Source organism: Pleurodeles waltl, chromosome 2_2 (genome assembly GCF_031143425.1).
Source record: "Pleurodeles waltl isolate 20211129_DDA chromosome 2_2, aPleWal1.hap1.20221129, whole genome shotgun sequence".
Taxonomy (NCBI): domain Eukaryota; kingdom Metazoa; phylum Chordata; class Amphibia; order Caudata; family Salamandridae; genus Pleurodeles; species Pleurodeles waltl.
The window spans coordinates 21,000,432-21,016,326 of record NC_090439.1 but is presented as its reverse complement, the minus strand read 5'-3'; the positions used below and the strand labels follow the sequence as shown (position 1 = coordinate 21,016,326).

The window sequence follows — 15,895 nt, the reverse complement described above, 5'->3', positions numbered from 1 at the left end:
GATATTTGCCTTTGTTTTTCCACCTCTCCTTGTTCTTCCATTTGTGGTTCGAAAGCTCAGGCAATAGTTGATCACCCTCATTCTAGTAGCTCCCCCTTGAGCTCGACAATAATGGTTCACCACACTACTCAAACTTTCTCTAGTGCCTCACGAGAAGCTTCTCCTCAACCTGGATCATCTCACTCAGAACCTTGGGGAAATCAGGCACCCAAATCCAAAAGAACTCAATCTTGCGATTTGGCTCCTGAGGTCATACAGTTTGGTTACCTCAGTCTCCCATCAGAGTGTATGAACATTCTCAAAGAAGCTTGTAAACCCAAAACTAGAGCATGTTACACTGGTAAGTGTAAAAAGATTTGTTTCTACTGCAATAGTAAAAATATTGATCTGCTTCATGCAACTGTTCAAGATATTGTCTGGAATTTACTTCATTTGCTGACCTAGGGCCTAGCATATACTTCAACCCCCTTATATCTAACTGCAGTTCCTGCCTATTTGCAAAACAGACAGCATTTATCACTTTTCAGAATACCAGTTTTCAAAGCATTCATGGAAGGACTAAAAAGAATAAGTCCACCCAGAGTTTCCCCTGCACCTGCTTGGAATCTCAGCATCGTACTTACCAGATTTATGGGGGCCACTTTTTGAACCTTGGTATAACCCTCTCCGTTTTTTATCTTGGAAGGTTGCTTTTCTGGTGGCCATCACATCACGCAGACTTGTGAGCAAACTCCAAGCATTAACCTTGGAAGAACTTTTCTTCCAGATACACAAAAACATTTCTATCAAAGGCAATTTGCCCTTTCCACGTAAAGGTAATTTCGATCAAAGGTAAATTCCTCTTTCCACATAAACAGTCGGTGAAATTACCAGTTTTCTTCCCCCCCCTGATTCAGTTGCAGAAAGAGCCCTTCATACATTGGATGTAAAAAGAGCTTTAATGTACTATAATAATAGAACTAAAGAGTTTTGTAAAACTAAGCAAATCTTTCGAGCTTTTTCACCCCCTCACACAGGGAAACCTATATCTAAATCAAGTATTTCAAGATGGATAGTTAAATACATTCAAACATGTTACACCAAAGCTAAAAGAAGTTTGCCCATACCTCCTAGAGCACACTCTACTTGTGAAATAGGAGCAACAATGGCTTTCTTGGGCAGTATACCAATAGCTGAAATCTGCAAGGAAGCTGTATGGTCAACTCCACACACCTTGACTAAACATATCTGTGTGGATGAATTAGTGCGCCAACAAGCAAATGTAGGCTAGGCAGTGCTATGTACCCTTTTTTAAACAACTGCAACACCCACAGGTTAGGCACTGCTTTTCAAAGGGCACTGCTTTTCAGCCTATACAGAGCTTGTGTATCTACAGTCACACATGCCATTGAACGGATCATGTTACTTACCCTGTTAGCATCTGTTCGTGACATGTAGTCCTGTAGATTCACATGTGCCCACCCTCCACCCTGGACGCCCTTGGCCGTTGTAGTATCTTCCTTATACCCATATGGATGGACATCTCTTACTATCATTTACTCGCACTCCATTCTCACCCAGCTGCGGGAAAACAATCTAACAAAGGAGTCGATGCCCATCACCGAGAGGAGGAGTCACTTTGCCTTCTGACTCGACAGACTTCTTCTAACACAAACAACTTGCCCACATCAGGACCCAACACTAGATGGCAGGAGTATGCAGAACATGTGAATCTGCAGCACTACATGCCACAATCAGATGCTTACAGGTAAGTAACTTCATCCTTCTCCATTCCCAGTCCACCATGTCTTAACAATGATCAAGAACAGGTATTCTAGAATGTTCCTTTGTTTGATATCTGCTTCGGATTTGAGCCCTCTTGTGACTTAATTAACCAGATGGCCCCTTTGAATTTAGCTAACCATTTACCTCTAAATAAACAATTCTGTCAGTTAAGTCTGCTTTACTTTGGGGGATATATTTTTGTTGAAATATTAAAACTTTTAATGTTGTGGGAACACGACCCTGAATCATGGAAATGACAGCTCTGTTTAGGTTGCAACATTAACCTATTATCTCGCCAAGAACACTAACTAAGAAAAAGCAGGTCATATTACTATCCCTTGCAAAAGATGTGTCCATTCCCTGTTCCGATTAGAGATTAAAGCCTATCCTCCAAGATTGTTTCATTTTTAATGCTTGCCATGTTTGCGTTTTTTTTGTTATTTATTTCTTCTGTTGCTTAAAGATAGTTGATTGCAAACGGCTAAATATAGAGAATTGTTAGGCAGACTTTACCTTTTCATCTTTACTAATAGAGCTTCCTAAAAAGGAATTTTGTGGCGCCTCGATTTGCAGGATGTAGGCGCGCTGCTGTGCGCCTCATACAATTTCTCGGTCCTTCCACGTCCCCACAATTTACCACGTACTTAACATGCATTAGATTCTCTGCACCTGTTCAGATGTTGCCTCTGATGGATAGTGTAATTTAGGTAACTGTTTGCTCTCTTTGCAGCTTAATGTTACTTTAGGGGTAGAATTTGCTGTGCTTTTTGGCACGTTCTCTCTTCATCAGTCCCTTAGTCTCTCTTTTGTAATTGTGCAGATTTTTTTCCCAGGCAAGTCTAAGGTTTATTTTGCTTCAGCAGTTGATCTCGTTCGTACATTCCCAGCGCCCAGAAAAAAGTGCTCTCTAACCAAAGTCAGACTGTGACTTTTACTGTTGCCCACATTTCCATGTGTTTCCTCTTAAAATGAAGATACTTGAATCCCCCAGAAGGAAAGAGTGAAGTACGATTTACCCTAATGGCTCGGCCACATCGAGCATTCCACCCCATTACACGGCATGGCTTTGCGAAAACCAGCACCCTGCTTTATTTCTTTTTACCTTCAACTGGTCTTGATTGAAATGGCTGCTTCGTTTCAATTATTCCCATTTCTATTGCTATTTTTTGGCCTTTGTTTTGAGATTACTCAAATCAGTTGCCGTTGATAGTGTCCAATATCAGTGCTTGATTTCTGTTCAATGTGTTGGCAATGGTTCCCTTGTTCCATAGAGCATAGTTGACAGTGGATAATGGGATACTGCACATCACATAGGTCTACTGTGTACAGCAGTGCTGGTCTTGGCACGAAGATTGCAAAAGGCAGTGGACGTGAGCTATCTAGACGGCCCCTCACTTTTTAGTATACACTGCAGAACTAGAACCTAAAGCCACTACCATAACCATGAACTTAAAAAGGCAACCTGAGTCTACAAAAGTACCTACCATTTGAGGTGGCAGATTGAACCAATCACTGTTCTCATCTTGCGTGGACAAGACTCCAGGCTGCCTTTCCATCTTCTCCCTCGAGAACAGGTCAGCTAGGTCCATGTGCACCTTCCGTCCCCTTGAAGATATCTTTAAATATTCTCAGGCTCGTGCATTCTTCTACATGGCCACAAAGCTCCTGACACGTTCCTTCCCCTCAATCTTTGTTTTTCCATGGAGTTCTGTGTAACCCCAAGCACTAGTGTGGTAAAGCTCTCTTGTGCCCCTGGGTCCTGTCCCATGCATAACAGCCAACAAAATTAAAGCAGCCCTCTCTCCCACAAGGAAAAAGTACTGTATAGCACGACTGTAATTCTGTGCACATTTGTCTGGAGGCATATTACCCTTTTGTTCAGGTTGTTTCTTATTTTCCAATTTTTATGTGTTTTTTGCATAGTGAGTTGGTAGTCACGTGATATTATTATTGCTGGGCCCATCTATATTCTGATTTTACTTTCCTTCTGAAGAGGCAAAATAAAGACTTAATGGAAAGTTCTCTGCGTTGCAGTTGCGTTAATAATTTTACTCCCATTGCCCTATGTTTGACAACAGACATTTTGCTTTCTTGCGTTCAAGCTGCAACTTAGTTGTGATTCCTCAAATTTTTTTCTTAATCCTGGCAGTGTTAAGCAACTAAAAGTACTCCGGCTTTAGTGCAAGAAAGTCACTGTTCATATTTAATTTGTGATTCACATATCGTCATACAATCTTAGTGCAGGCGCGGCCCCCCACAACAAGGTAGGAAGAGCTAGCTATCCAAATGCTACTAGACAATACAATAAACTTTCTTATCCCTCCTACTTGAACCATGTTTTTTTTTCTTCCCCCATGTTTTTAGGCCTGGGAAACTGGGGTTTGGAACAGACAAAAGACGGCAGAGAAGTAAAAGCTAGGAAGATGAATGGGCAACTATGATCTTAGGAGCTAAAAGATGGCACCTGCGTTCATATATGAAAGTGAGGTCACCAAAAGCAGTATCCGAATGGACATTAGTCCACTGATTCAGTATATGCCCATTAATGCTAGGTCCATTGGTACTTAGGACATGTTCTAGATGAGGACTTTGTACAGATAACAGATGTTTCAGGCCCATTGGAAAAGGCTGTGCTTGAGTACTCACTACAGAGCAAGCCATTTGTGTGTAATTTCCACACATTTTTGGAGCGTAGTATTCAGTTCCCCATCTATCTTAGCTATTGAGAACCTTTTACAGTAAGTGCTAGATTTCCACAAGCATTCGTAAACTGTTTGTGAGATTATTGAATACCATTTTGTTGTCTTTAATTTAAATTGTAACCCACTACAACCCTCCCCCAATGATGACATTTTGTTGACAATTGAGGCGCAATGGCCGGATCCTTGGCTTCTTATTCCCAAGCATATGATTAATAGCCTGTTCTCATCATTGCAAATGTTATGTTTAAATGGTTATGACACAGAGAGTATTCCGTTACTCAAATATTAGATAACAAACAAACAAATGGCAACCTAATTTGTCTCATTCATAGATATGAAGATTATTATGCGGAGAATCGAGGCCTCCTGTAGGTCACTGTAGTGGATAATGGGGTTATGCTTCCACGCCTTTTTAGGTTTTTACAAGCCATTTGCGAATAATGTTCTTTTGTGCTTTCTTGTCTGCCCTCATTTGCTCAAGAAAGGAATTGACTTTGACGGCAGCCCACCACTTTATATAGGATTACCTGTACCCATCAGGAAAAGTATTTGTGGAAAGGCGCAAAAATAGTTTTTCTCAACTCTGAGAAGAGCAGTCATTCATGTGAAGTATAACCTATCCTGTGAACATTAGCAGAATACTCCTCAGTGCCTCGTATTCCCTTAACCCTCCCTTGCTCCTATCAAGGGAATCGTTCTGCACTGATTCCGGGGTGGCCGTCATCACTGACCATTATCCACGCAACCATGCTGTGTTAGTCAGAGATTCAAAGTTTTGAATTAATTACTATCTAGCAGCAGAACTGCAATGCACTTTGGGAAAAAATGCTTTAATAACCGAGCCAGTGCCATCCCTCTTGGGTTCACTACCGTGCCACATTGCTGTATCTCATGTCAGTTTTTTTTTTTTTGTCTGCTAGTGGTGAAGAGGGGGGTGCGAGTCCTTTCTACCACCATTTTTGCACCCACTGCCAAGGCTTCTTCTCAGTTCCAGGAAGATCGTCCATCTTTGACAAAAGATCCTTGGACCCATTAGTCATAACATGTATTATACTGAAGGATTTTACAGTATTTTATTTTGTTTTCTTTCTTTGTACTTAAACCCCTTAAACCTATTTTCACCATCCCTCATATGAATATTTGAGTAGTACCTCAGTTAGTGTTGTCGTCTTGCTTCTTTCATTCGTTCCTGCAAAAACAGAACTTTGTAAGCATGATGCGAGGAGGCATTGAAGTTTGATCATGAAAACTAACTAATGTAAGACAATGTCAAATGAGCTGGGCAGTATCTGAGCCATGAGGCCTCTTTCGGATGAATACTTCTAACCGCAGATTGCTCTTCAGAATATTCAAAGCCGTCAGACAGGATCTGGACAGTTTGAAGCAGCAACTCTTTTTCCCGAGTAAGTGGCACCAGGTGGCTCCATGATGACCTCAAACTGCCCTGGAAGTGATGTCACAGAACAGTGTATTTGCGCCGCCACTGCATGTTGGCTCATTTCCTTTCCTTCCGCACCTTCGATGTGGATCTGGAGCTCCACTCTCGAACTTTTCAGTTTTCCAACAACTGCAAAAAGGATCTCCATATGTGTGCTGGTTAAGAAATGGCTCCACTCCCCACCTCTGTCCCATCCATCCCAGTTATTAGGTTCTAGCCATGCTGTGAGTACAGGAAGCAGATGTTGGTCATGGACACTCGTGACTTGTGTCTTTGGAGCCAGAACTCTAGCCACAGCTCAAAGTCATTTGAGAAGTGCACCCTGATGCACCCAAATGCAATCAGAAGAGGGAAATAAAGCTATACATTGCTGAACATAATACAAGTTTATGGTCAAAGCAAAGTTCCCAATCCATCTCACAGACCCATTCTCATTCCAGATCACAAGGGCAATTGTGCACTAAATCTTGGTCCCTCTTCAGTTCATCAGGTAACTCAAAATCTAAAGTGTGCCACAGGTGCAAGAAGACCAGTCAGCATTCGGCCATCTTTTGCCACACAAAGTCGTGCGAGAAGCTACACTCATGGCACTAGCATGGGTCTGTCGCCTCCAGCATTGATGTAGCTGCCCCTCAATTGGACTCGCATGCTTCAAATTCCCCAGGTTTCTGTCAACCTCTCTGCAGATAGATGTCCTCAAATCGGCCATGCTGCAGATTTTTAACATCCTATCAGCTCTCTCTGGAGTATCTTTGAAGCCCCACAGAACCGCAAGGACCTCAATTTGCTATTCTTCCAGTTATTAATTCCCAGCACTGGATTTCTCCATACAATCCACTACCGACCATGTACTAACACCGGTCCAAATATCCACTCTGGGCCCATGGTCCATGCCGGTTCCCTCTGTGCTCAGGCAGCCACTGGCTCAGCTTCTGCTGGAACTGGCCTCAGAGAATGTACGGACATCCGCCTGTGCCAGGCCTATTTCACATTATCAAGCTACAAAAGCTCAGCCAGTAGCAATTATTGTGATTCTCAGTCTCCACAAAACCATTACTATTAGAGACTGAATGTTCTTCTCGTCTAGGATTCAGACTTTGCCCAAGGCTACTCATGAAGGACTTTATTTGGATCTCCATAGTGTACGTGGAATGGATAGCTCCCCAGAGACAGAGCTGGCCACACCACCTCATCCACCAATGGAAGAAATTACATATTTTCTAGTTGTTGTGTGCAGGACCATGGCAGTCATCGTTCCACAGCTGGAAACTGTTGAAATAAAGTTTGATTTTCTCATTAAATCTTTCCAATCTAGGCCCGCCTCCACAGAGCCCTTATTGCCCTTCAGTAAGGCATTCCCTGGCACTCTTATGTGTAATTTAATATAACCAAGTTCAGCCTCTCCATTTAGTTGATCTGTGGCAAGGTAATGGACTAGTAGACTGGCCCCTAGCAATCCAGCATTTCTCTGTGAACACCGGCTACCAGAAAGCCTACTGATACATGTGTCAACCAGTAAGGTGAATCCAAATGCCTTTCCTTCCAGCACTCCAGAGGGTCGTCTAAGCCCATTGGCGTTTTCAGAAAAATTATGTTTCCTCGAGTCAGCTTAGCCTTGCACTCCAGGAACTCAGTCTGCCTCATCGGTTAATATACTCACAATCAATCAGTTGGTAATTGTAAAGTGTGGCTTATCACCCTTGAGGTTATCCAGGGCTGTGATGCTGGTTAGTCGAAGACCCAGGTTGTGAGTTTCTTACAGAAGTATGCCAGCTAGGGAGATGTTCGGAGGTGAAGGGAAAGGTGTTCCAGGCCTTGGTGGTGAGGTGGGATAAAGAGCGCCCTCCACTGTAGCTTGCACGGAGTCTGCCAGGGCGAGAGAGGTGGAGCAAAGGTTTCTGGATGTTTGTTGGAAGTTCAGGCGTTTAAGTATGCTGGTCCTTTGTCATGGAGGGTCTTGTAGGTGTGTGTGTCAGTAGTTTGAATTGGCATCTTTTCTGACTGGAAAGCCAGTGGAGACCTCTCAGGTGCTGGATGATGTGGATCATTTTGGGAAGGTTGAGCACCAGTCTGCCTGCTGAGTTCTGTGTCACCTAGAGCCTTCTCATGAGTTCACTGGTGGCCCATGTGTACAGTGCATTTCCTTAGTCCTGAGGCTGGTGATAAGGGCTTTCAAGACAGTTTTCCTGATGCTTATGGGCAGCCACTAGAAGATTCTTTGGAGCATAGATAGAGTGTGGAAGCATGCCATGGAGTCTGTTGATTTATAGTTTCATGGTGAGTTTGCTGTCCAGGATGATGCCGAGGTTGCAGGTGTGGTCTTTGGAGTATGGATGGGTTTGAGTTCCACTGGCCACCAGGTGTTGCTCCAGAGGGAGGTATGGTTGCCAAAGTTCAGTACTTCAGTCATGTCCGTATTGTGCTTCAGATAGTTTTCCTTCATCCATGCAGCAACAATCTTCATGCAGTTGTGGAAGCTGTATTTTGTTATGGTGGGGTCTGCTGACCGCAAGAGGATGAGCTGGATGTTGTGGGTATAGTATATGATGCTAATGGTGTGGGTTCTGAGCCTGTTGGCTAGCAGTATCATGTATATGTTGAAGAGGATGGGGTTGAGGGATCAATCTTCTGGGACGCCGCCAATGGTGCTCTTAGGTTGCGAGGTGTTGGGGGTAGACAGATTCTTTACGTTTAACCCGTGAGGAATGATGCCATTCATCTGAGTGCGTCTTCTTTGATTCCTATCTAGTGCATTCCCTTGATGAGAGTGTGGTGGGAGATGGTGAGGTGGGAGACTGACACTAAGCCATCTAAATCTTCCTGACCACCTCAGAGGACTTTATAGTGACAATTGCTCAAGCTATTCAGGACAGGCAGGATCCAGATTTGTGTGCTAGCATTGATACTATGGACTGTGAGGTCATGCCATGTGCACATGCTTTGTACGTAGATGACATATTTTAATGTGCACCAGTGAATTCTTATTTGATGGCCAGGCATCCTTGATGGATATGCCCTTTGATGGACTATTTGGTTAGAAGGTTTTCTTAGGGCTAGAACATTCCAATGACAGCTGCACCACCACCACCCCTCTAAGGTAGCTCTCTGCAGCCCATCTATTTCACCAACAGGAGACTCAAAAACTAGGCCTTGCAACCATCCTCTCAGCCAGTATAGCGACTGGCTCAGGCCTTCCACAGAGGGGCGGTAGTCAAGGCTGTTCTTTCTGCAAAAACAGCTGTCATCATGCCCTACTGGAGTGGTTCTCAAGTGGCTCTGCTTTGCCCTTCTAGAGACAAAACCAGTTTGTATTTACAACGGGGAGGGTCCTACACCAGGGGCTTCGCAACTTGTACCTCCTTGCAAGGAGATTGAGCACCAACAACTGCGCACTTTTGATTTACTGGATGGTGTAGTGGATGTAATCCATAATGCCATTGATCACATCCATATATTTGGGATGCTTGAAGAAATGTGTTGCCTAGTGATCCTCTTCAGGGCAAACGTTCTGATGTTTTGTTGGTTTTATTGTTAACCAAGGAAGGCCTTGTAGTTTGCACATTTAAACATTACACTTCAGCCTTTTTGTATTTGCCAGGCCAGCCTTGCCTCTTCAAATCATATTTCCCCTGAAACCTTTTGTCATGCTAGGCTGGGACCTTAACTTTGAATGTTTCTCATGTGCATTCCATCCGACACTATCCACATCTGTTCATTGTAGCTTTTAACCATAAAGGTAGACTGTCTCGTAGCAGTCACTTCTAGGTGGCACTTGAGTGAACTGCAGGTACTGTTAGGGCAACCTCTACGCAACACTTTCTACGCCAATAAGTTGGTGCTGAGTATAAGGGCTGCCTTTCAGCCTAAAATTGTATCACCCTTCCTTGTAGGACAATCCATCACTCTACCACCATTGTCCCTTCCTCCACATCCCTCTAAAGCAGAGGAACGACTTCAGCTTTTGGTCTCCAAACAATCCTTAAACTTCTATGGTGAACACACAAAGGAGTGTTGTGTCAATGATCAGCTCTTAGTGTGGTTTTGCTGGTGCCAAAAAGGGAAATGCTGCAATGAAGAGGGCTCTATTGAGGTGGATCATCCTATATACAGAAATATATTTTGTTCTTTCCAAGAAGGAGCCCCAAAGCCCTAAGGGCTCACTATATCAGAGCTGAGGCAGCTATGACTGCATTAGCTAGGGTGATCCTCTTTTGGACTTCTGTAGAGCTACAGCATTGACATCCGTGCACACATTCTCCAAGCACTGTTGTCTTGACAGCCAGGCCTGCAGGCAGGGTCATTTTGTCTGCTTAGTTTTGCAAGATTTTTTGATCGGACTCCACTCCTCAAATCCTCAACTTTTTGGGATGTAGTGCTTCGGTATCTTTTCAAAAAGGGAGGAATCTACAGTTAGAAGTATCCGCCAGAAGAACAAGTTACCTAATTTACGTAATGCTATTTCTACTGAAAGTGAATACTTTGTCTAACCATAGATTTCATCAGTGCCCTCCGTCTTCCCTGTTCGTGGAGTAGACATCTGCCAATTTAAAAAAATTGCCCCAATGTACTTTTCAGCACACTATCATCTGCTGGTTGTTTAAGTAGATCCACATATCAGGGTGCTGCAGGAGGACGGTACAAATAGTGATGTCAGCTGACAAGGATGGCGCATATAAGCGTCTCCACTCAATCACTTCCAGGGTGGTGCAGGGTGGTCACTGAGCAACCAAGCATGATGTAGAATCTACTGCTTGAAAATCTCCAGGTCCAGTCTGACACCTGAGACTATTCTAACGGTGAAGAATCTGCAGTTAGAGCATCCACCAAGAAAGAGCATTAGTGAGTTTAAGTAACTTGTTGGTTTCTACTATTCTCCCTTGCATGGTTGTTTATCTAGCTTAGTGTTAAGTCGCAGGCAAAACGGTGATGGTGTTTAATGCCTGTTTTGTTAAGAACAAAGCCTGCACAGTGGAGTTCTTGAAACCACATTGTAGGTGTCCACAGCTCTGACTAACTGGTCGAAGACCACTTGTGTTTTTCCCAGAATGCATACTAAAACTTTTTTGCCTAGGATTATTATACCGGCCTACTCCCATTTCAGTATTGCATGCTAGTGTGATGGAAGATTTGGCTTTCTGTAGCTCTTTCCTTGGTGCGAATTCTACATGCCTCAGTGTCCAATGATCCTCATGTCAGCCTTTAAAAGGTGAAAGCAAAAGTGTTGTTCTTTCCAAGTATCATGATGAGATGGACCGTCGCGGATGTGGACACACATACATGGGTATTACTTGTTTACATAAGGTCTGTATTGAAAGTATGCCGATAGAGGGCACTAGAGCCAAGAAAATAACTTCGTGGAGAATGCCCACGATAGTGAAAACGCTTGTTGCTATAGTTATTTGGCCGGATCACTTACATTTGTCGAGGCGATGTGTATTTTTCCTGATGCCGGACTCATTTTTCGCCTGTGAAACGTCCGCCTGCACGCAGGATGGGCATCTTCAGAATAATCTTATGAAGTAATATGTAGGTCATAGAGTAATTCACCACATGCGCGTCACTCCTTAAAGACGCGGAGATGTCGGAGTAAGTTAACCAACTCCAGAAAAATCAGCTTACAGCACCACCCTTCCCAGATTCACAAAGAATTAACGTGTTAGTCCGTGAATGTACAGACAGGTCGTTATTTTATTATTTTGCTGCTATTTTGAAAGCCCCCGCGACCAGCCCCCATTTCACCTGCACGTTTGGCCCTGCGGGGGAGGGGTGGATTTGTCTACGGTTTTTGCACTCAAGGGGCACGTGTTAATGTAAAATGACCAGTTTCAGTTCATCGGGACCTCGGTTTAAGGTTAATGCATTTAACATTTTATTTTTCATGCTGTCCCAGTTATCTACATTACGGATTTGATTGCTGTTAAGCAACTCATGCTCGCAGTGTCATTTTAGGACATAGTCATTAAGCTTCAGGCTCGTGTTTATTTACATTTTTGTCATGCAGTGCACATATTTTTTAAACATCTCTCCCCCTCTCCCTCTCTCACCCTCTTGGTCTCTGCCTTTCAATGTTGCTCTTTTGCCAATAATTGTCATGTCACTTAAGGGACCTTTTCATGCCTTTCTCTGGGTGGTTTCTTTCAAAATGTACATTTGATGTATTTAAATTCCTAACTAATGCATAAAGTGCCAATAATTAAAGGGAGTAAATGGAAGTAAGGCCTGCTTTGCTGAAGGCCGAGACAGTCCGAAAGCCACGTGACGCATAGGATTAGAAATGAGCTACATATAAATCTGGTGAAATAAATTCAATGTTTGTCTTAAGCTTTCCTGTCTTCCATTTGTGTTTCAGGGGAGAGACCATTCCAGTGCAGATATTGCCCATACAGTGCCTCTCAGAAAGGGAATCTAAAGACTCACGTGCAGTGCGTCCACCGGCTGTCCTTTGAAAACAGCGAGTACCCTGACAAGCAGTTCCGACAGACTGAGCACCTGGAGACCAGCAACTCAATAATAGACAAGTTAGAAAACAGTTCCACGAGCCATCTCTTCCCTGGAGCCACCGTGCTTGAGTGAATGTGTGTGTGTGTGTGTGTATATATATATATATATATATATCCCTCTCTCATAATTGGTGAACTTGACAAGCACTCTTAATTCAAGACATCCAGGTATGTTTCCAACACAGTATGACAAAGTGCTCTAAAAAGAAGAATGCAGAACAGGTCTCCCCAGTATTTTTAGATGCTGATTCATTCTGTGTGGATATTGGAAAGCGGGATCGAGTAGGTAGTAGTATACCTAGAACCATTGCTCCTTGTCACCAGGAACAGCAGATGTTGACTCTGGGTGCTCTGAAGTCCAATGCTCGCTCAATGTTGAGAGGGCTGAGAAGCTCAATACCCTGCAATGTTTCATTCCTTTACCGCATGGGACCACCAGACATTTCCACTGCTCCGTGGCTGGGCCTACCATGCTGACGCACCATTGCTGGTGTGAGAATTTGGAAATAAAAAAAAAACTTGTACAGATAACCCAACATTGTTCTGTGGAGATAAAGATTGCATTAGCTGAACACTAAGTAAAAAATGGTAAAAGCCCATGGGGGCGGATAGGCTTCTTTGTTTTACTCAGGACACTGTCGCTATAGGGCTACTTTCTAAAACCTGCTCACAAAATGGATTTATGCAAAACAAATGTCAAACGCAGAAGCTACTGTGATGAGTCCACGCGCATGTTGCTGCGGTTCTGGGCCTGGTAAGTTGAGGTGCTGCTGACTGGGCTGCTTCACTGTTTGACGAGGCGCGTGGCCTTCTAGGCGAAGGCCTAGTTAAGCTTCTTCTGTAGCAGCAGGTTCATTTTCTCTGAGGCGCTGCCATGCCTTATGCTTGATGATAGTCACTGTTGGTGTTGGGTTCTGGGGCAAGCTTATATACCTCTTCTACAGTAAGTCTTCTGAGTGCGGGTTTTCATGGCAGGGAGATGAGAGGCTTGTGGCATGCCACAGCATACTTACCATGAAAACTGGCATTTCACCAGGTATAAATATTTCCTTTCCCTATTGCTGTGACACTATGTGTGATAGTAATATTTTTGAGAGTTTTCATATTTTGCACATATGATTTTATGCATTATCAGAAAATGTTACTGCTGCCTTGGAAAAGAAAAAAAAAAGGTTCTGTGAAATTTTTTGCAAAAGCTTTACTAGATTTTTTTTAAATATAACATTTTGTAAAGGCAGGAAATGGTTTAAAACTAGCATGCTAAATATATTTTTCAAAAAAGCAATAATTTTACATGTACAGAAAAGATGCTAACCTTTAATACCGATGAACGCAACAGTTTACTTATTGTTATCATGAGTAGATTTTTTGATTGTTTTTATTGTAGTATATCGACTTCTGTCAAAAAGTTCTGTTTCTTTTAACTGCAAAACGAATTGCCCAAACTACATATATTTATAAATAAGTATATATTTGTATGTATTGTTTGGTTCTGGATACTGCTGGTAATTTCTCAAAAATGAATTGTGAGTTCGACCGTTGAAAAGATTCAGAGTCCTAATTTTTTCCCAGTATGACATTTTAACTTGAATTTACTTTTCACAATGTTATCTCCTCGAAGGGCGCACATTCACTGTTTTCTGCAGACCTCATGAAATCTGAAAAAAATCTGCGCAGAGTCTGTCATTATTGAGATTAAACACCTCTCATTGTGGCTTTGCCACCAGATTGATAGCCTATAATAGCACATTCCGTGGTACACTTCCTGTGCAAACACATTTATTAGTGACAATGTTGCCATTTTGAGGTTCAGGTTAGACTTATTATCTGCATTTCCAGCTGGTGTCTTCTTGGAATTAACCAGGTGAAGTTGCCACGACACTAAGCGTCACCATGAACCCAAAGTGTCTCTAACCTTGTTAGAGTTTTGGTTTAACAAGGAAGGTCTTATTTCGCAGGCTTTGTTGCAGCTGGTCACCTAACAAAAGAAGGAAAGTATTAGGGTGTCCCCTAGAACCAGGGTACTTATATGGTAAGTTTCCAATCATAATTTAGCTTCTTGAGAATCCAGAGTGGTGGCAAACCAATGCCGATAATGAGATGTGGGGCACAGTGCAGAATAGTGATGTTCCCTTCGTGGAATACGAAACACAACTTGAGGGTGCCAATACCCTTCAAAGACCACATGCTCTTTAAAAAGTGAAGCTTTAGCTCTTTCCGCCCCAACCTCTGCATCATCAGTATTGTTTTGGTTTGTTAATTTAGTGAAATCAATTAGACGTTAGTATTTAATGTGATTTTTGTTCATTATTTATTTAGTCAATGTGTTTTGATCAGCTTTTAAACCTAGATTTTTTAGCATGCCACACTCCTGTTAACCATCTGTTGACTGTTACAGACATTTCTACTACCTCTGCCAATCTACTGTTTTCTCACTCCTCAACAGGCTACTTTTTACAGTGTTCCCGTCTAATGTAATTTACACAATAAAGGCTTTGATTATCTAAAGAGCACATCTTCTGTCTGCCATATATCCTCTTGATTTGTTGACAGGACCTCAGTGGAGCTGGGAACAAGGGTGTGGGGAGATCTCCTTCTCTGACATCACTTCCTGTTGATGAATCAAGCTTATTCAAGTAATGCAGACTGTTGTGGATGATAGGCTGAAAGGTTTCAATACCCGCCAGCAGAGATACATCCAAAACTGTGGCAGTATCGTGTTTTGAGGGGAGGATGTTGGAAAAGGGTTCGTCAACAATTCTGACACTTGTATATTAGCATTTTTTTTAGATTCGGAAACTATTTTGTTGAGAAAGTATGTACCCCTGTATATTTAATATGTGTGGTTGCAAAAGCTTTCTGTTGCTGATGATCACTTGCACTAAAGACATTATAGATTTTCAGATTTGAAAATGGTTTATTTTGGCCTGTTCCTAGAGAACGTCGCTGAATCTTAGAGCACAAAATAACTTCCAAAGATGCTCCCCCGAACAAGTTTTCAGAACTGTTCACGTTTCCAATAAGCCCTTAGACATTTGGAACTTTTTCAAGGTGGGAGACAAGATACATACATAGACAAGATACATGCATTCATAATGCTAGCTAGCAAAAGTGGTTCACTGCATGCTTTTGGGTGGAGAACATCTACCTCCAGTTGACTAGAATATTCCAACAACAACTTCAGTAAGATAGACTGGGCTCCTTAATTAGCGAACTCCAGAGACAGCTGTAACAAAAGCCTTGCACGGCAGGGCTATTGTAAATTTTTGTTTGCATAAATGGTAACACTGTGACAGATAGCAGTCAGATTGCACACTGAGATCTCGTGATCACCAACCTGTGTCCAGCAGTAGGCGAGACAGTCCAGGACTATGGCAAGATTGTTTATACAACATGAGTCGCTAGAAACGGGACTGAGTAGAATAATTTTTTGGCAGTCACTAAAATGAGGTATAACTAGCACTTCAACTGTCAATCAAACTAAACTCCAG

The 15,895-nt window shown here is 42.6% G+C and overlaps 1 protein-coding gene across 6 annotated transcripts in view; it reads left to right on the top strand.

Annotated features, from left to right (window-relative positions):
* The window catches only part of ZNF516 (zinc finger protein 516), a 353,996-nt gene extending 339,077 nt beyond the window's left edge, over positions 1-14,919 (top strand). For 5 of the 6 annotated variants that reach the window (XM_069219430.1, XM_069219434.1, XM_069219429.1 and 2 more), the window contains one exon: positions 12,254-14,919. In XM_069219430.1, coding sequence (XP_069075531.1) covers positions 12,254-12,313 — 60 coding nt within the window. In that variant the 3' untranslated portion in view covers positions 12,314-14,919. The remainder of the gene's footprint in view (positions 1-12,253) is intronic. The other variant, XM_069219435.1, reaches the window with a different exon arrangement.
* Positions 14,920-15,895: the final 976 nt, after the last annotated feature.